General features: G+C 39.8%; 1 protein-coding gene across 1 annotated transcript in view; it reads left to right on the top strand.

The window, feature by feature from the left end:
- Positions 1–25,932, top strand: part of LOC142656620 (vitellogenin-like) — a 138,400-nt gene that overhangs the window by 93,688 nt on the left and 18,780 nt on the right. The window contains exons 9-11 of the mRNA XM_075831547.1: positions 15,083–15,186; positions 23,707–23,872; positions 25,680–25,862. Of these exons, the coding sequence (XP_075687662.1) occupies positions 15,083–15,186; positions 23,707–23,872; positions 25,680–25,862 (453 nt within the window). The remainder of the gene's footprint in view (positions 1–15,082; positions 15,187–23,706; positions 23,873–25,679; positions 25,863–25,932) is intronic.

Here is a 25,932-nt window from a genome sequence, read left to right as displayed (position 1 = left end):
GAAGCACCTCCCGACAGCGCCGTACATGTACGGCGCATGTCGGGAAGGGGTTAAGACACTCCATTTGGATGTTTGTAAACAGAAAAGCACGTGGTGCTTTTCTGTTTACATTCATCCTTTTGACAGCTGTTGCGCGAATCATGCAGTTCGCACGGAAGTGCTTCCGTGCGGCATGCATGATTTTCACGCACCCATTGACTTCAATGGGTGCGTGAATCGCGCAAAACGCCGAAAGAACGGACATGTCGTAACTTTTTTTCAGCGGACTCACGCTGAGTAAAAATCACGCACATGTCCGCACGGCCCCATAGACTAATATAGGTCCGTGCGACGCGCGTGAAAATCACGCGCGTTGCACGGACGTAATTCCCGTTCGTCTGAATGAAGCCTTAGGGTAATTGGGTCAGGGCTAGCGTTACGACAATGATTGGCGGGGGGAACGTTTATTTTGGGCGGGTATTTTTTTACTTTTATTTTTTTTATTATTATGGTCTATCCCTCAAAGGTCATAAAATACCTTTGGGGGACTTTATTTATTTTTATTTTACACCTTATTTTTCCACTGTAACTGGGGCTGCAAAGCCGCTCCAGTTACAGGGGAAATCAGCCCTCTTAGGCTGGATTCACACGAGCATGTTCGGTCCGTAAAGGACGGAACGTATTTCGGCCGCAAGTCCCGGACCGAACACGCTGCAGGGAGCTGGACTCCTAGCATCATAGCTATGTACGACGCTAGGAGTTCCTGCCTCGCTGTGGGACAACTGTCCCGTACTGTAATCATGTTTTCAGTACGGGACAGTAGTTCTACGGAGAGGCAGGGACTCCTAGCGTCGTACATAACTATGATGCTAGGAGCCCGGCTCCCTGCAGTGTGTTCGGTCCGGGACTTGCGGCCAAAATACGTTCCGTCCTTTACGGACTAAACATGCTCGTGTGAATCCAGCCTTATAGTGACTCCTGTCACTAATAGGGCTGTTCTGTGTCTCATTGAGCGTTTTGTACAATCGATCTGAGAAAACAGAAGCTGTAAAAGCTGCTTCTATCTTCTCCTCAGGGCCCTAGCAGTCACTGACTGCCAGGGACCCGATATTCGCTCGGGCAGCAAGCTAAAACACGTGCCGTAAGTACTCTATGACGCAGGCTTTAAGGACCCGACCGCTGGCCCTACATATCCAGCCGACGGTCGGGAACCGTTAAAGGAAACCTGTCACTATTTTTTGGGCCACTAAACCACCACTTGTCCAGAAAATAATTCATGAAATGAATAATGAAATGTATGTCTTCTGGAAAAGTTGAAGATAAGGAAGACTATAGGAAACTGTCGCTAGATTTTAGGCCACTAAACCATTGACACATTAATATACTGCTGGGGGTTTAGCGTTCTATCAAAACTGTCAGTTTTCAGCATTTTGTCTAAAAGGAAGTTATAATCCAGCGTGTGCTGTATGTCAATTATCGGTGAAGTCTCTTGAGATAAGTGCAAGTGCACCGGTACTGACTTCATCTGAGCACTGAGCATGTGCCGGATGCCGTTGGACTTAACTTAAGACTCTTCTCTTGTAAGTTACATACAGCGCACGCTGTATTATAACTTATTTTCAGACAAAATACTAAAAACAGAGTGTTTGATAGGACGCTAAACCCCCAGCAGTATATTCATGTGCCAATGGTTTAGTGGCCTAAAATCTAGCGACAGTTTCCTACAGTCTTTCTTATCTTCCACTTTTCCAGAAGACATTCATTTCATGAATTATTTTCTAGTCCTGGTTTGTATCAAAGCACTTTGTCCGTCTATTTGATTTGAGCAATATATATGCTGGTTACTGTTTTTTTCACAGTTTGGATCCAGGGCACATAAGGGATCTCTTTCTTCTTCATTGCACCAAGCAGCCTGGGGTTTGCTTCCTGCCTCACCTAGGCCTTGCTTCCTTCCTCCACTCTATCCTTTATACAAAGTCTATGTAAAATAGCTTTGTCACTTTTTTTGTCCCACATCCTTCACTCCATCACCATGTCAGTCCATGTTCCTACTTCAGAACACTTTCCTTCTCTATAGACAACATTTCAACCACCCGAAGATAAGGGGCCTCTGTCTCCTAGCGTGGTTCATAGTAGCATGTTTCGATGGCTTTCTGTCCATACATGTTCCTGACAATATACTTCTCTAGAATCTCTTAGACGGAGATGTTTTCTTTAGACTTGTGGATGATGACGGTGTTGATTTTGTCTAGATCCAAAAAGTCTTTCAAGAATAACCTGCACCCTCCTGTCCACGATGGCCACATCCCTGAGAACGTCCATAAATTTTGCTTCTTCCTCTAATAATTTTCTTGGCGCCTCTTCACTTTATTCCAGTATTCTTGCTTATTTATGAGTCCATTCAGCTTCATGAGAATGTACTCTGCAGAAATATCACTGACTGTCATAAGGACGTACCTTTCCAGCCAGAACATTTTTTTTCTTTAAAGTAAAGCAGTCACTTTTGAGACCAAAGCAACTAAATCACCTGCTGAGCAGAAAGTGATCGAAGGACCTCAGGAATAGAGAACCTAGTGATCTCACTGCGGTGACATCACAGTGCTTTACAGTTATTACTATGGCAGCCAAATAGATAAAGAGGAGATAACTTAGTATATGTGTTGGTTTACCTGTACCCCGCAGTATATATATCAGCAGTAATATTATAATGCTTTATAGCAGGTCATCATGGCAACCAAATATATGTAGTAACCTACCTGTATTCTAACAATTCATATCTTATATTGTATTAGGTATTAGCTAATTAAAGGGGTTTTCTGAGTTAACACTTTTATGTGTTAGTGCTTTTAACCTTGGAATGTGATTACATTTGTAATGCACTTACTGTATCAAAATTGGCCCCATTTCCCGCTGCTGCCATGGGGCACATGACTGGTGACGTCTCTCTGTTTACCAGCCGTATACCTATCACGTGTTAAAATGGTTAAAAGTTTCTGCCTGGTAGACCGCACACCACTAATGACGTGCCGTGTATGGGCTGTTCTGTTATACGGCCAGGAATGCGCATGCAGACAAGCGAGACAACAGCAGGGACCACCCGTGCTCGGAAAACCCCTTTAAGCAATTCCTTAATGCAGCCTTTCCAAACCGAGTTGAGGTGGCGATCGGAACTAGTTGTGTGGACCCCACAGATCTGCCAACATAAATGCATTGCAGGAGGGCAGGGTTCGGGGGTCTGAATTAATTTTAGTGGTCTAATCTGGGGTCTGAATAAGTTTGGGGGTCTGCTCTGTGGTCTGAATAAATTTAGGGTTCTAGTCTGGGGCCTGAATTCATTTAGGGGTCTGGTCTGGGGTTTGAGTTAAATTAGGGGTCTGGTTTGGAGTCTGAATTAGTTTAGGGGTCTGCTCTATTATTCTGCATACAAACAATAATTTTTTTTATTACAGTGATATATAAGTACTTGCGTACTACTTGTTTTTGTTTTTTTTGCTTAGATGAAAAAAATTATCTGGTAGGGCTTCTCCAATATAAGAGTTTTTTTTTCTATCAGGGGTTCTCCAATACTAAAAATGTTGGGAATCACTGACCTAATATATTACTTAAAAGTAAATCCAAAATTGGAGCTTCACTCTCCAGATGTATTTACATGCACCAATTTTGTGTGTTTCTTCTACTGTGAATCGTGCAAGATCGTAGTAAACAAAACTATACAATTACACAAAACTGCAGCAAAAAAATCAACAAAACTGGCACATGTAAAAACACTATAAATTCACAAAAAAATCCTCTGTGGCCACTTTAGGTTGGAGTAAAATAGTTCTCCCATACAATGCTCAAGTTATTAGTTGTACAGGTGTAGGGGAAAAAATTTAAGACAGGATAAGCCATTGTGATTTGATTTGGAATACTTTGATCAATTATTCAGAAAATTAAGTTAATGCCTGTGGGAATTAATTTTTTTGTTATTTCTATTGCTATCAGGAAGCTTTTGTAATTATTTATTTTGTAAAATTTATGAAAAGCAATAAAAAATGTAAAATAATATATTTTAAAAACTTCTCACTGGTACAGCTGCCATATACACAGTGTGATATGGTAACCAGATGCAATTTTACTACAAATGCATTTGCATTATTGCTAAAGGAAATGTTCCATTAAATGTTGCTAGGAAAGCTTCTATGAAAGACTGCAATATGGTGCAGCATGTAAAAGAAATGTGAAATTACTTTTACATGTGGTTTTCCACATGAAATAGGAAAAAAAAAAAAAACACCGCAAACTCAATACATCTAGGGCATGGTGCTGTTTTCTACTGCAAAGAAATGCAGTGAGGTGTAAAACAGAAATGTATTAAATTGATAAGTGCTCCCCCAACCCCCCAATCCCTGGCATACCTTAATTACACTTATTCCCCATTTCCCTCTATCCCCATACTCTCCATAGATATACTATTCCCTACTGTGTATCTATGGTAAGGTCCAATATATACTGCCGTCCAACACTTGCTCAGTTTTATCATATGCTTCCCTCTGCAATAGTGAAGATTCTTACAACTGAATCACTTCTGTTAGTTTGGGGGAAGAGCTCATTGGACTCTGGCACTTCTAGCATTATCAGACCCTCGGACACAACCATCCTTAAATTGTGCCCCCTCACTCACCAATTGTGCTATAGACGGGTGCCAACTCAGCCTACCCCTAGTCTTGTCCTTGTTAAAAAGCCTCTCATAGAATTACATAGTAATGATGCTACAACATGAAAACTATTTAAATATATAAAGCTCTTATTAGTTAGGCCCATGATGCATCATTTCCAGTTGCTATTTTTTTTTCCACAGTATGACGCTTTGTAGAACTGTGTGCACCTGTTAGGGTACTGTATGTACAGGTAATCAGAACAAGGTAGGACTGTGACAACATATATGTGAAACAGGGAGAATATAAGTTTTTTCTTTTTCTGTTACCCTTTTTAAAAAATAAAAAAAAAATATTCATATGGCATATAGATACTATGTCATTTTCTTATGGATTTCTACTTTAATTCACCCTTATATCAAAGCAACTGGAAACTGTACTGTATTGTTAGCTTTTCAGTGAAATGTCACGTGTAACTAGTACTGCTGTAAAGAGGCCATGTAGAGGAGAGCATCTTAAAATTAAAATAGTTCTTACAGTATATTAGATTGCATTCAAGGGACTACGCTAGTGTTTCCCATGCTTTATAATTGCTGGTGCATTAGTATACTGCTGAGGGGTTAACAACGGAGATATGAAGAAGAGGGGGGGGCAATATATGTACATGAAACGTATGTCAATATATGTATGTCAGATGTGAACTGAAACGTCGCTCATTTTGTGGTGAATAAACCAACGCTGTTGGTGCTGTTACTTTGTTCTACGTTTATTTTTATCCATTACGAGTCACATCCTTTGCGGTAACGTGCACATGGCCTGATTTACAGCTTTTTGGGCATTCTGCGTTCGTTTATTTCTTTGAATCCAGTAGTGTAGCTATAGGTATCGCAGCGGTCGCAATTGCTCACAAGGCCCCCGAAGCCAGTGGGGCCCCCGCGCCACGTCTATAAATTACTATAGTAAGTGGGGCACAGAGCCGTCACTAGCACTAGGCCTTCGGGGCACAAGCCCCATTTTTCATAACCAGCCAGATACAACACAGCAGCAGCCTAGCATTAACAGAGTGGGAAGGGCTACTGTTTTTGGCCTTTCCCTGCCTAGTAATGCCAGCCTGCGGCCGCCCCGTTGCCCCGCCATCACTAAATATGATCGGGTACTGGATCATACCCAGCCAGTAATGGGGTAATAATGGGGGTTAGTGTTCACCTCTGCACCGGCTAACATTAAGCCCCGCCTTAGTAATGGATGCTGTCAATCAGCCAGCAGCTATTAATAAGGCAGTAGTAATAAAGTTTAAAAAAATACAAGGACATAAAAAATATATTTTATTAAAATTAAAAAAAAACACACAACCCTCATTAACAATTTTATTGAGAACAAAAGCCGCCATCGAAGTAGTCCTCGGATCTAACGTAGTCTACCTACCGAACCTGTAAAAAAAACTAAATTTTTCATAACCAGCCAGATACAACATAGCAGCAGCAGCAGCAGCAGGCTAGCATTACAAGGGTGGAAGGGGCCAAGGTTTCTGGCCTTTCCCAGTCTAATAATGCCAGCCTGCGGCCGCCCCAGTGTCCGGCCATCACTACAGATGATCAGGTACTGGATCGCGACCCGGCTCTTCCTGGTACAACTGGTGGCGGAGGGTACCGGGGTAATAATGGGGGTTAGTGTTTTCACCTGCTAACATTAAGCCCTTCCTTAGTAATGGACGCTGTCAATCAGCCAGCGGCCATTACTAGGGCAGTAGTAATAAAGGTTAAAAAATATAAAAACACTATAAATTCACAAAAAAATCCTCTGTGGCCACTTTAGGTTGGAGTAAAATAGTTCTCCCATACAATGCTCAAGTTATTAGTTGTACAGGTGTAGGGGAAAAAATTTAAGACAGGATAAGCCATTGTGATTTGATTTGGAATACTTTGATCAATTATTCAGAAAATTAAGTTAATGCCTGTGGGAATTAATTTTTTTGTTATTTCTATTGCTATCAGGAAGCTTTTGTAATTATTTATTTTGTAAAATTTATGAAAAGCAATAAAAAATGTAAAATAATATATTTTAAAAACTTCTCACTGGTACAGCTGCCATATACACAGTGTGATATGGTAACCAGATGCAATTTTACTACAAATGCATTTGCATTATTGCTAAAGGAAATGTTCCATTAAATGTTGCTAGGAAAGCTTCTATGAAAGACTGCAATATGGTGCAGCATGTAAAAGAAATGTGAAATTACTTTTACATGTGGTTTTCCACATGAAATAGGAAAAAAAAAAAAAACACCGCAAACTCAATACATCTAGGGCATGGTGCTGTTTTCTACTGCAAAGAAATGCAGTGAGGTGTAAAACAGAAATGTATTAAATTGATAAGTGCTCCCCCAACCCCCCAATCCCTGGCATACCTTAATTACACTTATTCCCCATTTCCCTCTATCCCCATACTCTCCATAGATATACTATTCCCTACTGTGTATCTATGGTAAGGTCCAATATATACTGCCGTCCAACACTTGCTCAGTTTTATCATATGCTTCCCTCTGCAATAGTGAAGATTCTTACAACTGAATCACTTCTGTTAGTTTGGGGGAAGAGCTCATTGGACTCTGGCACTTCTAGCATTATCAGACCCTCGGACACAACCATCCTTAAATTGTGCCCCCTCACTCACCAATTGTGCTATAGACGGGTGCCAACTCAGCCTACCCCTAGTCTTGTCCTTGTTAAAAAGCCTCTCATAGAATTACATAGTAATGATGCTACAACATGAAAACTATTTAAATATATAAAGCTCTTATTAGTTAGGCCCATGATGCATCATTTCCAGTTGCTATTTTTTTTTCCACAGTATGACGCTTTGTAGAACTGTGTGCACCTGTTAGGGTACTGTATGTACAGGTAATCAGAACAAGGTAGGACTGTGACAACATATATGTGAAACAGGGAGAATATAAGTTTTTTCTTTTTCTGTTACCCTTTTTAAAAAATAAAAAAAAAATATTCATATGGCATATAGATACTATGTCATTTTCTTATGGATTTCTACTTTAATTCACCCTTATATCAAAGCAACTGGAAACTGTACTGTATTGTTAGCTTTTCAGTGAAATGTCACGTGTAACTAGTACTGCTGTAAAGAGGCCATGTAGAGGAGAGCATCTTAAAATTAAAATAGTTCTTACAGTATATTAGATTGCATTCAAGGGACTACGCTAGTGTTTCCCATGCTTTATAATTGCTGGTGCATTAGTATACTGCTGAGGGGTTAACAACGGAGATATGAAGAAGAGGGGGGGGCAATATATGTACATGAAACGTATGTCAATATATGTATGTCAGATGTGAACTGAAACGTCGCTCATTTTGTGGTGAATAAACCAACGCTGTTGGTGCTGTTACTTTGTTCTACGTTTATTTTTATCCATTACGAGTCACATCCTTTGCAGTAACGTGCACATGGCCTGATTTACAGCTTTTTGGGCATTCTGCGTTCGTTTATTTCTTTGAATCCAGTAGTGTAGCTATAGGTATCGCAGCGGTCGCAATTGCTCACAAGGCCCCCGAAGCCAGTGGGGCCCCCGCGCCACGTCTATAAATTACTATAGTAAGTGGGGCACAGAGCCGTCACTAGCACTAGGCCTTCGGGGCACAAGCCCCATTTTTCATAACCAGCCAGATACAACACAGCAGCAGCCTAGCATTAACAGAGTGGGAAGGGCTACTGTTTTTGGCCTTTCCCTGCCTAGTAATGCCAGCCTGCGGCCGCCCCGTTGCCCCGCCATCACTAAATATGATCGGGTACTGGATCATACCCAGCCAGTAATGGGGTAATAATGGGGGTTAGTGTTCACCTCTGCACCGGCTAACATTAAGCCCCGCCTTAGTAATGGATGCTGTCAATCAGCCAGCAGCTATTAATAAGGCAGTAGTAATAAAGTTTAAAAAAATACAAGGACATAAAAAATATATTTTATTAAAATTAAAAAAAAACACACAACCCTCATTAACAATTTTATTGAGAACAAAAGCCGCCATCGAAGTAGTCCTCGGATCTAACGTAGTCTACCTACCGAACCTGTAAAAAAAACTAAATTTTTCATAACCAGCCAGATACAACATAGCAGCAGCAGCAGCAGCAGGCTAGCATTACAAGGGTGGAAGGGGCCAAGGTTTCTGGCCTTTCCCAGTCTAATAATGCCAGCCTGCGGCCGCCCCAGTGTCCGGCCATCACTACAGATGATCAGGTACTGGATCGCGACCCGGCTCTTCCTGGTACACCTGGTGGCGGAGGGTACCGGGGTAATAATGGGGGTTAGTGTTTTCACCTGCTAACATTAAGCCCTTCCTTAGTAATGGACGCTGTCAATCAGCCAGCGGCCATTACTAGGGCAGTAGTAATAAAGGTTAAAAAATATACAAAGACATAGAAAAAACCCTCATTAACTATTTTATTGAAAATAAAAACAAGCCGTCATCGAAGTAGTCCTCAATCCGAAGTAGTCAACCTATAAAAAAACACAAACACAAACACACATAAAAAAATTGCAAAAAATAAAAAAGCATAGCAATTATTATAGGGTCGTAGTGCTACAGATATGCTCTCATATATATATATATATATATATATATATATATATATATATATATATATATATATATACATACATATATATATATATTTATAGAAGAAAGATGTGGTTATTCAAAACCATACCTAAAGATACCCAAAATTGCAATATAATATAGCACGGTGCCATTCCTGATAAAGAATATTGAAAAAGAAAAAGAAAAAATTGATCCAGGAATATAACTAGGCACTCTTGGGTTGGATAAAATGTAACAGAATATTTTATTTATGAATCCAGATAATACCGGCAGTGTAAATTTATACAGCAACAATTTAAAACATTTTTTCTCCTGGCCAGGAAAAGAGACATATAATAGCACCTCTATGCTTCTATAATATCACCTCATGAGTATGTATGTAAACACCATATATGCACGGAACAAATTTGAAAAGAAAACAATTTTCAAAACAAAAACGCTGGGTTATGTTCACACTTGCGATTTTCAACCATATATGCTGTTTTTGTCACAAAGTGGCCAGAGTTCCTGTGTAGAGTGATTGGTAATGATGTTTTGAAGACATTCTTTTTTATAAGAAGTATAAATCTCAAAATAGGAAAATAGTCCCATATGTTAAGGGGATATAATTTGCAGCATATCTTTTTCCCTCCTAGGCGAATCCTGATTTTTATAAATCTTATGGTGATAGAGAGTCCTTTCACAGACCTGTTAGGGCGGGTTCACACATGGCGGAATTGCACTTAAATTCCGCTGCGGACACTCCGCAGCGTTAATCCGCAGCGGAGCCGTTTCTACATTGACTTTCACTTTAATTTAGCAGTGTTCGTTTACACGATGCGTACAATTCCGCTGCGGAGCATAGGCTGCGGAGCGGAATTTGGTGTCCGCAGCATGCTCTGTCTGTTGCGGAGCAGTGGCGGACTCATGGCGGAATTTCTCCATTGACTTCAATGGAGATTCAAAGTTCCGCAATGAAGTCCGCAGCTGTCATGCACATGTCATGTGTGCTGCGGATGCGTCTTGCTTTTTTTACTTGACATTTCTTCATTCTGGCTGGACCTATGTATTTCTAGGTCTACAGCCAGACTGAGGAAGTCAATGGGGCTCCCGTAATGACGGGAGCGTTGCTAGGAGACGTCAGTAAATAGTCACTGTCCAGGGTGCTGAAAGAGTTACGCGATCGGCAGTAACTGTTTCTGCACCCGGGACAGTGACTACCGATCCCAATATACATGTATCTGTAAAAAAAAATGATTCTCGTACTTACCGAGAACTCCCTGTTTCTGTCTCCAGTCCGGCCTCCCAGGATGACGTTTCAGTGTAAGTGACGGCTGCAGCCAATCACAGGCCAAGCACAGGCTGCAGCGGTCACATGGACTGGCGCGTCATCCAGGGAGGTCGGGCTGGATGCCGAAGGAGGGACGCGTCATCAAGACAACGGGCGGTAAGTATGAATTTCTTTTACTTTCACTAGGGAAAGTGCTGTCCCTTCTCTCTATCCTGCACTGATAGGGAGAAGGGAAGCACTTTTCCCGCAGTCCGCAGCAGCTAGTCCGCATCAATTTTCTGCACATTTTGTGCAGATCCGCAGCCGTAATCCGCAACCCGGATTAGGTGCGGCATTGATGCGGACAGTTGCGGAGGAATTCCGCCATGTGTGGTCATGCCCTTAAGGTCAATATGTAGCATATAAATCTTATGGTGATAGGTGGTCTTTTCACAGACCTTTAGGGTCAATATATAGCCCTTAATCTTGAGCCTTAGAGGTTTTTACCTTGAATAGCCAGCGAAAGCCAGGAATCCTTGCATAAAAGCAGTTATATGCTACATATTGACCTTAACAGGTCTGTGAAAGGACTCTCTATCACCATAAGATTTATAAAAATCAGGATTCGCCTAGGAGGGAAAAAGATATGCTGCAAATTATATCCCCTTAACATATGGGACTATTTTCCTATTTTGAGATTTATACTTCTTATAAAAAAGAATGTCTTCAAAACATCATTACCAATCACTCTACACAGGAACTCTGGCCACTTTGTGACAAAAACAGCATATATGGTTGAAAATCGCAAGTGTGAACATAACCCAGCGTTTTTGTTTTGAAAATTGTTTTCTTTTCAAATTTGTTCCGTGCATATATGGTGTTTACATACATACTCATGAGGTGATATTATAGAAGCATAGAGGTGCTATTATATGTCTCTTTTCCTGGCCAGGAGAAAAAATGTTTTAAATTGTTGCTGTATAAATTTACACTGCCGGTATTATCTGGATTCATAAATAAAATATTCTGTTAAATTTTATCCAACCCAAGAGTGCCTAGTTATATTCCTGGATCAATTTTTTCTTTTTCTTTTTCTATATATATATATATATATATATATATATATATATATATATATATATATATATATATATATATATATATATATATATTCTTATACATACATCCATACATGTATATATGTGTATTCTTATACATACATACATACATACACGCAAACACATTTTTTTTTTTAGGGGAGGCATATGTATTGGGGCTATTGTCCTTAGCGACGCCCCTGGCTGCTAGTGCTGCATTGTTGGGTCACTTAGGAGACCCATGGATGCAGTTGAAAGCTGCGGGCCGTCGACCATGAGAATAAGTTTTTGAGCATTTTTCATCTCCGCACCGCTACTCCTACACCATGTGATTCTCCATCTATAGGTTTAAATAAAATATTAAATCATAAAAGTATATATTATTTAATCCTCTGTGCTTCAGAGCTGTTGCTAGTTGAAGATTATCAGAATTTATGTGTCTGTTTTCTTTGTTTTAAGATGGTTGATATAAAAGAAAACATAGAGTTTGCACCTCTCCTGCCCATCGCCAGTACTTCCCAGCTCTATAAAATGGTTGTAGTAATCGGTAAATAATTCCTTCCTGAACATAAGACTTCATCAAATTTCAGACAAGGATTTTAAAAAAAGTTAATACCGCCAGAATGCTGAGAGGTTAAGGGGAGTCTGTCACCTGGTTCTTCCCCACCAAACCATTTATACCACTTGCCAGGTCTTAAGAAAAGCAGTGTACACATACCTGCATTACATATCTTGTTTCTTTCTAAATGCTAAAAAGCCACTTTTGTTTATCCGTGTATCGTATATGATAATTCGGTAAAAAGAGTATTCTGGTCCAGGAAGTGTCCTGCTTCTTACTCTGTAACTTCACCACCCCCCCCTCTCCGTCCCTGTTCTCTCTCCTGACGTCTTTTCCAAGGTGCGGTATGATTGGGCGCTTCATCCAAATCCTGCACCTGCGCCTTGCATTCTGTATCCACCTAGGGTGAATGCACAGGGGAGGGGTGGCGTATAAGACGCAGCACGCTTCCTGGTCCAGAGTACTCTTTGTGCCTAATTAGCGTACGACGCACAGATGAATTAATATGGTTTTTAAACGTTTAGAAAGAAACAAGACATGTGATACTATTATGTGTACACTGCTTTCCTCAAGACTTGACCAGCAGCATAAGCGGGATGAAGAAACTGGCGACAGACTACCCTTAAAAAAACAAAAACCTTTTTACATCCCTAAGGGGTATTCCGAACACAACAAATTATCACCATTCCACTGGATGGGGGATAACTGTTAGATCGTTGTGAGTTCGACCGCTGGGACCCCCACTGATCTCCAGAATAGGTGTCTCGTTTCCCCCGTTTACCCCCAGTTGCAAGCCTGTTGCGTGGAGGCATTAAATAGAGCGCAGGTCGAGCGTTTTTCCCCACCGCTCCATTCAAAGTCTGCGGCACTGACAGAAACGGCCAAGTGGATAGGTGATAATTTGTTATTAGTTGTTTTTAGCCTTACCCCTTTAAGGCCAAAAATGTCCGGGTCTTCAAGGGGTTAATACACAACAGTATCCTGGTGAACTTAGAAGTAGCTGATTGACATTGCATGCTGTTATTTAGTCTATGATCTAGACCTACACCCATATTCTATCTGCTGTGAGTGACACCTTTGGTTCACAAGAGCAGCAGGGTGCCATGCCCATGTCACCTGCCAGCACTTGTGCTGCCCAAACCTTTACCGGCACTTACTAGCAAGAACAGGGCTCAGAAATACCATTAAAATACAAACATTTTTCAGGACTCCCTAATGAATAGTTACAATGAAAAATTCTGTGTTTACCGTAGCTTCCTTTTAACTTCAACTGGAACGTAAGAGTACCAATATTGGGTATTTTTATTCATGGATGTATAGTAGGCCTATGTATAAACCACATTGATCTAGTTGTTGAATAATTTAAATTCGATATGTCTCTATAGCAGAGCTACCTTCTTACTGTGGGTCTTACCTACTTTGATGTTGAGCCATGAATTAGGTTAACCAAGCACACACCGGATAACTGTGCAGGGTGAATAGTTCAACAACAAGTCACCGAGAACGCGCTAGCTAGATATGTCAAGTGCTCCTTATTTGTGGTCAACCTGTATGCATCTGTAGAAGAAGAGAGACTTTGTCATTACTTGCTGAGTACTGATTCATTTAATTAGTTCTGCTGGCAGCCGCTGGGACGCGGCTTTGTCGAATGTGAAGTGTTGGCAGTACATGACACCAAACCTTAGTTGTTTTTGGAAATGTCTCAGTAGACCGCTATTTCAGATCATAAAAATGTTACAAGGCTAGTTTCTATTTACTAAGAAGCCATTTATGTGTTACAAAACATTACCACAGGCAGCGAGGAATATCCTAAGAGAAATGCGTGGCTTGCATACTGAATGTGTCTAACATTTTAAGCACTTTTTATTGCAGATATGAAACCATGGTTAATCCTTCATAGATTATGAATACAGCCACATATGCAGCTATTTCATCTATTGCATCAGAATGATATGATATGATATGATGAATGATAGCATCATTTTCTTGTTCTGCACTTCCTGAATATCTGAGTATTTTAAAAAGAAACTCCACTCAAAATATATGTTTTGACAGATCACAGGGACACGTCAGTAGATCACATTTGGGAGTCTGCTAGCTTGCACTTCTGCTTATTTCCAAAAACTGTAGAGCGTCCAAACTGATGTGGCACCACTAAGAGATTTTCATCACAGTTCTCTGCAAATTGGCATTGATCTGAATGGCCCTTTACTTAGAATGTTGTGTCCGAGATTTTCAATGACTGAAATCTGTGAGTGCGCTCTAAGCAGTGTCAGATATGGGTTCCTTGGGGCCACACTCCATCTATACAGAACATGGGCACAACCACTTTTAATCCCATCTTAAACTTTATTACCATTGCACACAAAGGACGTATCATCTATATGGTCAAATAGGTAGAAAGTGATTGGCTCAAAAGTCAACTTTAAATGCTATTGTCTTCTGCTGGACATTTGGGTGCACTTTAATGTGTTAGAGGTTGGGCCTACTGGAGGATTTTCTGGTACAACTGAGCACCTTCACTCTATCAATCGCAGCTTTTCCGAGCTCACGAACTACACTGATGTTACCTTTTGATGCATATCTATGAAATTTCAGCAGATCAATTTTGGTTGGATTTCTCTTTTAAGGACTTCAGAAGGCTCTGTTCACATTTAGAGATACAGATTTACTAATGCATGTTAAATCAGAGGTCTACATAAAAAAAGAAACCTTGCAAAATGTACAAGCAACACTCACCAAGTCCAGCAAAGTTGCTGATATTTTATTGATTAGCTGTCAATGTGCTACCATTTTGGTCCTACTAAATTTATCCTGGCGCACGCGGTAATTTACATAACAATTAAATGCTTGTGAGACGCCACCAAATTGCTTGCCGCCTTTTTAATGCAAGCAGTATTAAAGTAGAAATATGAATTACAAGATTGTATTTTTCATCTCCCCCTCTTGTCTAGACCTCAGATCTGTTCATGAATCTGGTGTTTGAGCTGAGACTCCTGTCCCCTGATGCGCTGTCTAATCTCTGGCAAAAGTCATCATTTAAATGCAGAGATAACTGGTAAGTATTCTATATGAGCAACCTTTAACGTTTTAAGTGTGCCCTAAAATTACTGGACATTTGCCAAAATATACTGCCTTCTACATTTATGAGTTCATTGTACATAACAGCAGCGCCACGACAGGGTAAACTAAGCATTACACAGTGCCCATTCAAATCAATAGGTTGTCTGTGTAATATAGTACAGGAAAGGTCCTCCAGAGCAAGAGTTGTTCTTTGTAAATGATCTCCACTCTGGTCAAGAGATAAGGATCCTGTACAGAGGACCCCCTCTATTAATTCAGAATTCCATTATCGGGTATATAAAAATGGGTTTTCTACTGGACTATACCTTTAATTTTCTTAGTCATACAGTTTTACAAGTTAGGATATATAGTGGACTATACTCTGAAATCATAACTGATGGTTCCTAATGCTGCCTAATACCTGATTTGCTACTAGGCTCAGTCGGGGGAAATTATGAAGCCCTCTGCGTCAGTTTTCTGGTGTAGAAATGCAGTATGCGCAAAAACTAGCTTTTTTGTTCAAAAAATGTGCGACTTTTCTCTTTATTTGCCACCTCCGCCACTTTTTTTTTAAAGAAAACGGTGCTCGGGGCTTACTGGGAGGGAGCGTGGCCACTGTGGCCCAATAAATTTACTATGTATTATAGAGCAAATCTACTCCAGCTCAAGGCTAGAGTAGATTTGATTTTCTGGCGCATGGGCGGCTAGACATGTGCATCTAAAGGCCCTTTTACACTGGCCAATTATCGAATGCTCATTTCGCCATAATCTCCTTGTGTAAACGGGAACGATCAGCCGATATATGAGCAAACGCTCGTTCATCGACCGATTGTATCATTTTAAATGCAGAAAATATTATCGTTGTCGGCAGGATATCTCCTTGTGTAAACATGGAGACGTGCTGCCGACATGATAGTAATGTATGGGGATGAGCGATCTGAGTAATGAGCGCTCGTCCCCATACTAGCTCCTTGTGAAAGGAGCAAACCAGTGCCGATCAACGAGCTGTCTCATTGATCGGTGCTCGTGTACACTGCCCATGCCGGGCCGTGTAATACCAGCTTTACGCCAGCTGTCTTTAGATTAAGACTGGTATATGAAATACCAGCTCTTATAAATTGCTGCCAGTATGTCTAAAGACATTACCCATAGATCCATACACTTTACAGCAGATTGTTAATACAAAAGCAAAATTTTTGTTTCATTGTTTTATTTTTAGTTCGCATACAAGATAATAGTATTTCACCAAGTCCTTTTATGTTATCAATTTGAGTTGGTCAATAGAATATCCTAAGGAGAATAAACCCAACAAAATCATTTGATTATTATTCATCATTAGTAATAAAATGTTTTAAGACCTTATCAATCAAGTTCTTTCCACTTACGTTGCGCAACCTGTCCTCATTAGAAGGGTACCCCAGCAATGAGGGGTAGCCTTACACATATTGTATATTATCATTTTAGACTTACAGCATAGTTTAAAAATGTCCATAGTTTATAAAAAGGTAATTCCATATCATTTTTTAACATTTTTAACTTTCATTTGCACATGACAGGACACAAATTTCCAGAAACACCGCAACTAAAGTAATAACAAAAATCAAACATCCAAATAGTCTGTAAAATATGATCTGTAATTAAGATATGTTGCAGTGTAAACAAGCCTAAATTTGAGGAGAATACGGGGAAAAAATTGATAAGCAGATAGAAAAAATATAAATTATTCATGAATTTCGTTTAAATACAATCCTAAACTCATTAAGAAGAGTCTAAGTATTCTACAATAAATGCTACAGTAATAGAAAAAGGTCAAAATTCCACAACAGGGTTTGTTAGCCCCCTTCATTTGAAGGGCTCTTATTTGTAGGTGATGCTACGACATGGCATTAATCCCAAACGAATGGTCCAGCGCATTCTAAACTGAGCTGTAACCAAGTATTATCCCTAGGGAACCCAAAAATATAAATGACTACACAGAGTGAGAATGACTTAAAGAGTCACCAGAGAAAGCCGTCATTCTGATGCAAATCTAATCCTCAGGGCAGCACTGTCTGGATCTCCCTTGTGAAATGATGAAGTGCACCTGTCCTTCCCTTGTCTTTTACTGACTCATGACTGACATCTATCACAGGCGATCTGTTTCATTTTAATGCATGCCTTATTGTCTTCCTTTTAGCTGGCAGGAAATAATTCTGGGAAAAATTCAGTCTTAATGAGAAAGGATATTTTCAAATTAATTCCATTTAAATCCTACATTTTCCTTGCTACTTTTCACCTAATTGTCCATATTACTCCGTGCAGTCATTCTTGAAATATGCCTAATTACAATATTTCTTCTCTGAATTTCAATTGTTGGATTCATTTGCTAGAGACGATGACAGTTTACAATGAAACTTGGCTCTTCTATAATTAATTACAAGCATTAAAAGTAAAATATTGCATTAAGGTATCATTTTACTATAACCTATTTACCCCTTTCACGCCATCCATACCTTGTTCACAATTTGGTTTTAAACTTACATTTCTGGACAATTTTTTTTTAATGTTTATAAAATGTTAAGGGGTCATATTATTTAGATCATAAAAGGGAGCCTGTACTGCGGCACATGGAGTCCTTACGACTAATTACTACGGCATGGAGTCACTATGACTCCTTTGTATGCCATGAATTACAAAGATATGTTCTAGAAGGAATCTGGGTAAAAACGCATCCAATAGAACATGGTACAAAGGCCTAGTTGTTGTTTTTTTTTTTGTAAAAGGACTGAGGAGAGGATAAAATGTTGAACAAATCGTGTAGTAATTGTTTGCAGTATTCTGCTGGAATATTGGGGGTTATATATATAAAAAATGTTTTCTTTGAGAAAATGGCACGCATTTGTTTTAGCAGTGTGACATGTTCATAACATTGTATAATGATGTATAACGAATATGTCACACATGTCCACTTATGTCAGATTTTTACTATCCTAGATTTACAACAATGTTGGGTGCCATAGAATATTGCTAAATATTTTTGCATATGTGTCAAAATGACCGCCTAAAAAGCTTTCAATGCAGATGTAACAAAAATGACTAAGGGCCTGTTCACATCAGCATTAGGTTTCCTTTGATGGGTGTAATGTCGGGGTAGGGAAACAGACAAGTGAGCCCTAATCTACCCGCCACTCAGTCCCTGCCTACTTGCAACGACCCGCCCTAGGCGACGTGGTACAACTGGGCGACGGTCCCTACACTCAATAGGTGCACGACAGACAAACAGACAAGGGTACAAAGAAGCCAGGGAAATGGGGAAGTTGCCCACGGGAACACCGTGAGCAACAAGCGAGGTGAACGAGCCGAGTCAAACCAGAAGATGAGCGAGGTACAAAAACGCAGAGCAGAAGAGTGGTCAGAAAAGCCAAGGTCAATCACAAGCAGAGGATCAGTAGTTCAAGAAGCTGCAGCAGGGCCAGGAAACAAACTGAGTGTCGCGTTTGAAATTCACTGGAGGGAACAAAATAGTGGAAACCCCCGGAAGGTGACCCCATTTTGGAAACTACACTCATCAAGGAATTTTTCTAGGGGTAAAGTTAGAATTTTGACCCCACAGTTGTTTTGCTGAATTCATTGGAATTATTCTGTAAAGGTAAAAATCTACTTTTTTTCTGAAAAGAGGTAGCCATTTTTAATTTTTACAAGGAATAAAGGAGAAAAAGCACCCCAACATTTGTAAAACAATTTCTCCCGATTACGGAAATATGCCATATGTGGTAATAAACGGCTGTTTGGACCCACAACAGGGCTTAGAAGGGAAGGAGCGCTATTTCGTCTTTTGGAGGTCAAATTTAGCTGAAATGGTTTTTGGGTGCCATGTCGCATTTGCAAAGCCCCTGAGAGGCCAAAACAGTGGAAACCCCCCAAAAGTGGAAATTACACCACTTAAAGAATCTATCTATGGATATAGTGGGCATTTAGACCCCACAAGTATTTTGCAGGATTTATTAGAATTAGGCCGTGAAAATGAATATCGACATTTCTTCCACTAAAATGTTGCATTTTTTCAATTTCACAAAGGATAAAGGGGGTAAAAGCACCCCAACATTTGTAAAGCAATTTCTCCCGAGTACGACAATACCCTACGTGTGGTCATAAATGGTTTTTCATTAGAAAGTAATTAACCCTTTCTGGACTGATCCATTTTTTTATTTTACTTTTTAGTTTTTTCCTCCCCGCATTCCAAGAGCCACAACTTTTTTATTTTTCAGTCAATAGAGCAGTATGAGGGCTTATTTATTTAGGGACGAGCGGTCGTTTTTATTGGTACAATTTTTTGGTACATACAACTTTTTGAGCACTTTTTATTACATTTTTAGGTAGAGCCAAGGTAACCCAAAAACTTTTGCCATTTTAAATTCTTTATTTTTCACGTGACACGCTCCATACATCACCCCCCACACTACGACATGCTATGTCGTGGTGCGTGAAGGGGTTAAAGTGCAACGGATGGTGCAGAGTGAAAATTAAAATTTTCCACTCATATGCCATTTTAATGCACTACATGTTATGCCCAGTTTGTGCCACTGAAGACAAATACCTCATAAAATATTAACCGGGTTCTCCCGGGTATGGCAATGCCATATCTGTGGACGTAAACTGGTGTTTAGGCACGCTGCAGGGCTCAGAAGGGAGGGAGCGGCATTTGGCTTTAGGGGCGCAGATGTAGCTTGGTAGTTGTTCTGTTTGGGGTTTTACTGGTGTTTCAGTTTATAATGTGGGGGCATATGTTAGCTGTGCGGGGTACATCAGGGTATAATAAGAGGGTACAATAATGGGGTAAATAAATAATAATCGGCAGATATGTGGCCGGTGTCGCACTGATAAATGGCGCACGATCTTATCCTCTTTTGGAACACTCTGCACATTTTGCATCGCCATATTCTGAGAGCCAGAACTGTTTTAGTTTTTCTCCACCGGAGCTGTGTGAGGGTTTATTGTTTGCGGGACAATCTGTAGTTTTGATTGGTACCATTTTTGGGTACCAGAAATTGTTTTGATCACGTTTTATTCCATTTTTTGGCAAGCCAGGTGACCAAAACCAATCAATTCTGACAATGTTTTTTATTCCTTTTTTTTTTTATGGCGTTCACCCTGGGCTATAAATTACCATTATATTTTATTCTGCGGGTCGGTACGATTATGGCGATACCATATGTATATCATTTTTTTATGTTTTGCAGCGTTTGTGCAATAAAATCACTTATTTATAAAATAAATTATTTTTTGTGTCACCATATTCTGAGAGCGATAACTTTTTTATTTTTCAGTCAAAAACGAGGTGTAAGGGCTTGTTTTATGCGGGACGGGTTGTAGTTTGTATTGGTACCATTTTGGCGTACATGCGACTTTTTGATCACTTTTTATTGTATATTTTGGGAGGGTTGGTAACCAAAAACGGCACTGTTTTTCGTTTATTTTTTTCGCTGTGTTCACCGTGCGGGAAAAATAATATTACAGTTTTATAGTTGGGGTCGTTACGAACGCGGTGATACCAAATATGTGTATTTTTTTAACGTGTTAATTTTTTTCCTATAATAAAAGACTTATTATAGGAAAAAAATCATTCTTTGTTTATGTCACTTCTAACTTTTATTTTTACACTTTTTAAAAACATTTTTATTATCTTTTTTTAACTTTTTTTACTTGTCCCACTAGGGGACACTTAGACCTGCAGCTCCGATCGCTGCTGGAACACATTACACTACACACGTAGTGTAATGTGTTCTAACTGTCATTGTGACGTAACTGTCACACTGACAGGAAGCATCGGAGGACCGGTGTGCTCCTCCGAGGCTTCCGTACATGGCAACCCGGAGGTCATTGTCTGGCCTCTGGTTGCCATGATAAGGATCGCCAGCCCCCGCAAATACATGTGGGGGGCTGCCGATCCGCAGTAAACCTCTTCAATGTGGTGATCGCAATCGACCACCGCATCGAAGGGGTTAATTGCCGATTTCAGCGGCAACAGGCCACTGATCGGCAACGGGGAGAGCAGGGCAGACACCCTGCACAGTTAACCGCCGCTGCGGTGTAGCGCCGTGCGGCGGTTAACTGTCAAAGCACTGACGTTACTGCACGTCAAGGTGCGCAAAGTTACTGCACACATTGACGTGCATTAACGTCAAGGTGCGGGAAGTGGTTAAAGACTGAATTACGACATATCCCACCACTACCACAGATAAGGTGCTAAGGGAGTTGCCATATGCAGTGCAGTGTTTATTATTAATAGACCCATCTCATTTCCATTTTTCCCTCCCGCCTTCTAAGAGCCATAACTTTTTTATTTTTCCATCAATAGAGTGGTGTGAGGGCTTATTTTTTTGCGGCTGGAGTTGTAGTTTCTTTTGGCACCATATAAAGTACCATATAATGTACTGGGAAACTGCGATTCCTCCATTGTTTTTTTGGTTTCGTCTTTACGGCATACACCGTGCGGTAAAAACAACAACTTAACTTTATTCTGCGGCTCAATACGATTATGGTGACACCAAATTTATATAGTTTTTTTTTCGATTTTACTATTTTTACAAGGAAATAACTATTTGTTAAAAAAATTTTGTTTTGTTTCACCACATTCTGAGAGCCATAACTGTTTGTTTTATTTTTTCGTCTATTGTGTGGTGTGAGGGCTTATTTTTTGCAGGACAATTTTTTTGGTACATACAACACTAAAGTGGCATGGCACTTGGCAGAATGCCACAGTTACTTCATTGTATTGAATAGGGTCTTGGCTCATTGACCCGCCATCACTGACATCTTCTGACATGTTTCAGTGACATCTCAGAAGATGTATAAAGCTGCACATACTCTTTAAAGAGGTGATATGTTTATGCTGAACGAAGGCAAGTCATGTGAAGTATTGAAGATCATGACTTATATGCTTCCAATATGGTCATGCTCTGTCCAGGGTGCTGAGATACAAACTGTGGTATGCAGTTCCATAGATAAAGATTTTATCCTCAATGATAAAAGCCTTCACCCAAAAGAAAACAACGCTCAAAGCAATAACTGAATTTGTGTCATTTGTGTTTTACTCTATTGTGAAGCTCTGTGCTAAATACATAGAACATAACGCTTTTGTTTGCTATTCCTTGGAAAGATGCCAATGTCACTGGATCCCTAGTTTACGGAAGTATAGAATTTATGGAGAATGCTGCAACCAATAGACTGACCATTAAACTGAACGTTCGAGAAAATGTAAATAAGAAACGTAGATTATAACTGGAAAGTAATGGTAACTGTAGTTTACATGTAGAATGGACAGACATTGGATTATAATGCAGCTCATTGCTCACACTGTAAGCGCAGTAAATGCTGTGAAAAGTTTTGTGCACTAAAGTAAATATACCCTGCTGATCATGTGGGATCCGCAAACAAAGCCCCTGTAGAACAAGTCACAGATAACAGAGCAGTTTGTTTATTTGTCGCAGTCCCCCCTCCATTACCCCATCACTTATTTATTCAATGTAGTTATTCAATTAACCCTCTGTTCTCTGTTCAGAAAATGCACCGTTTTAGGTGGGATAGTTGTGCATCTTAAAGGGTAACTAAACTTTTATAAAGGTTTTGACATGTCACAGTTTTGATCGTTGGGGTTCCAAGCACTGAGACCCTCACTGATCGATAACACAAAGCAGCAGAAGCCCTCAGGTAAGAGTTGAGCCACTTAGTTTCTGATTGGTTTTCCTCAGAAAGCCGAGCATTGTACGAACTCATAGACTTTTTATTGAGACCGTACTCCGCTCGCTTGGGTTTCCTAGGAAAGTCGTTTAAAAATGAGGCAGCACAGCGCTCACCTGAGGGCTTCTCCTGCTTTGTCTTAGCGATCGGTGGGGATCTCAGTGCTGGGCCCCACCAATCAAAATTTTTGTCATGTCACTATGACATGTCAAAAGTTTTTTAAAAGTTTAGTTACTCTTTAAAACTGCCACACTATCAATAAATGTTAGAAATAAAGTCTTGAACATTATTTTTTATTCTTTATTCTAAATAGATCAAAATTTCTGTAATGATTATTTCTTAAAATATATTTGATATAGCTAATATAGTGTTTCGGGCTCTGTTTTTCTGCATAGGCAGGGGGAGCTTAGGGGCTTATTATACATATTATACATATTATACATTGAATTCAATAATAAGGGAGTATGCAGTAAACTCCTAAACTCAAACTCCAAACTAAAGTGGCAGCTGCCGGTAACTAGAATTTAATATTCCTCTATACACATATCGACGCAAGGGATTTGGAGCTTTGGATCAGAGAAAAGTCATGAAAAATTAAACCTAAAATGAAATGGTGTTAATAGGTGGACATTCACTTTAAGCAAATATAATAACATTTCATTTAAAAATTCTCCTTATTTAGATCCATCTTAATGTAATTCTGACTCTTAAACTGACAGCTTCCGCGATTGCTTCATCAGTCAGATTTCTCTTCATTTGAATCCTAGTTTTTTGACTATACAAATTTTTATTTTAGGCAACCCCTGCTGGATGCGCTCCCATCATGTGGAACGGAGGCCTGTGTTGGTTTAATTAAAGAAATCCTGTTGTCAAAGGAATTAGAAGATGAGAAAATCGAATCATTTCTCTGGTCACTGGCATTCATTCCAGAACCAACGTCCGGGATGATAGGCTCTCTTACTGTGAGTTTCTGATTTCCTGTTCTACTACACTCATTATTTTAAATGATCTGTTTGGTTTCTATGACAGATGAAAATGTAGAATTGGCTGAGTAGACAGAAATGATTTTCTATACAGTTGTCTATACAGAGCAGATGTATCGTGCGCTGAGACCTGAATCCGTCAGTGCCGCTGATTTGACGGATATAGTTTTCAGCGCTAGATACAGCTGCTCTGTATGCAAGATACAAAGCAGCTGTATCTCTTAAAAACAATTTTAAATAAAAACGAATTAAAAAGTTGCACCAAACACACTGATACACATTTTTATTTAAAAAAAAAGAAAAAGAAATCACTTTTGAAGGTTTACATAGCCTTTAAATCCATACCTCCCATATTTCAGGTATCGTAAAGAGGGACAACCGATGTGTAGCATGGCAAATTTTTTTCCTTTTAAGCCATGCCTCTAATCCCGCCCAAACACACCCGGTTCAGCCCACACAGTATCATGCTCCCATAGTGCCTCCCACACAGCATAATGCCAAATAGCTGCCCCCACACTGTATAATGCCGTCTAGCTGCCACCATACAGTATAATACCCCCATAGTTGTCACCATACAGTATAATGCCCCCATAGATGTACCCATACAGTATAAAGCCCACACAGATGTCCCATACAGTATAATGCCCACACAGATGTCCCCATGCAGTATAATGCCCACATAGTTGCCCCCATACTGTATAATGCCCAAACAAATTCCCCCATACAGCATAATTTTCTGTAATTGACCCCACATAGCATAACACCCCCATAGCTGCCCCATATGGTATAATGCCCCCTTAGCTCCAGCTGAATCGAGTTTGAGTATGCATTGGTGAAGTTTTTACTGTTTCTGTGGACATCTTGGCGTGCTTTGACTCACTGCATTTGACATCTTGCGTGTGTTACAATACAAATTCTCTTTAGGTCAGCAGAATAACTTAGGACAGCTGAAACTAATTCTATACAGTTGTTCAGAAGAATTTTCCATTTGATTATGTTTAATATTAATACAATCTGCTTCACATTACCTGCTGCATAACTCAAGCATAAAGCATTTAAGTTATTATTGAAAGGCAATGTATTCCTCATTACTTACTATTGGAAATACTAGTTCACCAATGTACCAGACATACTCTATATACTTATTATTAGTGGCATATGTATATAGGATGAAGAGGTTGCAATTGCACCTGGGCCTTGATGTGATAAGACCGGTTTAGACAGGGCTAGCTTACTTTACAAAACAGTACTTCAATTTTATGACCATGTATCGTGTGAAATTATTGGTACAAATCTTGAATCAGAGGTCTCTGCGATTCATCCTATGCGTCTATTTACAGTAACAGGTTATGGGAAGAATAAAGTCCACTCTATATCTGTCAGTATGATCCTGAATATATATTTCTTTCCAGTGGACACTTATCCACCTCTCAGGACCTTATATGGTGGGCTCAACTAAGACCCTTTAGAATTATTTCCAACAATTCACCCACAAACAATGCTGCATTATAATAGAGGGGCCTCAAGTGGTACTTCAGTCTGCAGATCTGCCCTACTCAGTGAAGTATTTGCGATATTACCTTAACAATGGGTAAAATAAGGGCTAGAGCATATATTGTTAAGGCATACACATGGGTAAACCAAAGACAGATTTGTATAGCCTTATATCATCGAACTTATGAAACTTGGGCAAAATGGCCTTTTGCATTTCAAAACTTTTTCCCTGGCAAAATTGTATGGACGTTTTTGTGTTGCAATAGAATAAATCATGGATTTTATATTCCAGCCTTTGCTGCAAGACCCTGGAGCTGGACTTAGTGTATACCTAGCCATTACCTCCATGGTGCACCACTTCTGCTTGGCCAGTAGAGGCTGTCACAAGGTTCCTGAAGTACAAAATATAATGAATATTTTACAAGAACGCCTGGGAAATAACTGTACTGCACAAGAGCCAGAGGAAATGCAACAGGTATGTGGTAATGTGATTTTGGATGTATATCATAAAACCTTGATCACTTTATAAAGGGAAGCATTAGTAT

Source organism: Rhinoderma darwinii, chromosome 6 (assembly GCF_050947455.1).
Source record: "Rhinoderma darwinii isolate aRhiDar2 chromosome 6, aRhiDar2.hap1, whole genome shotgun sequence".
NCBI lineage: Eukaryota > Metazoa > Chordata > Amphibia > Anura > Rhinodermatidae > Rhinoderma > Rhinoderma darwinii.
This window is presented reverse-complemented; position numbering and strand designations above follow the sequence as displayed.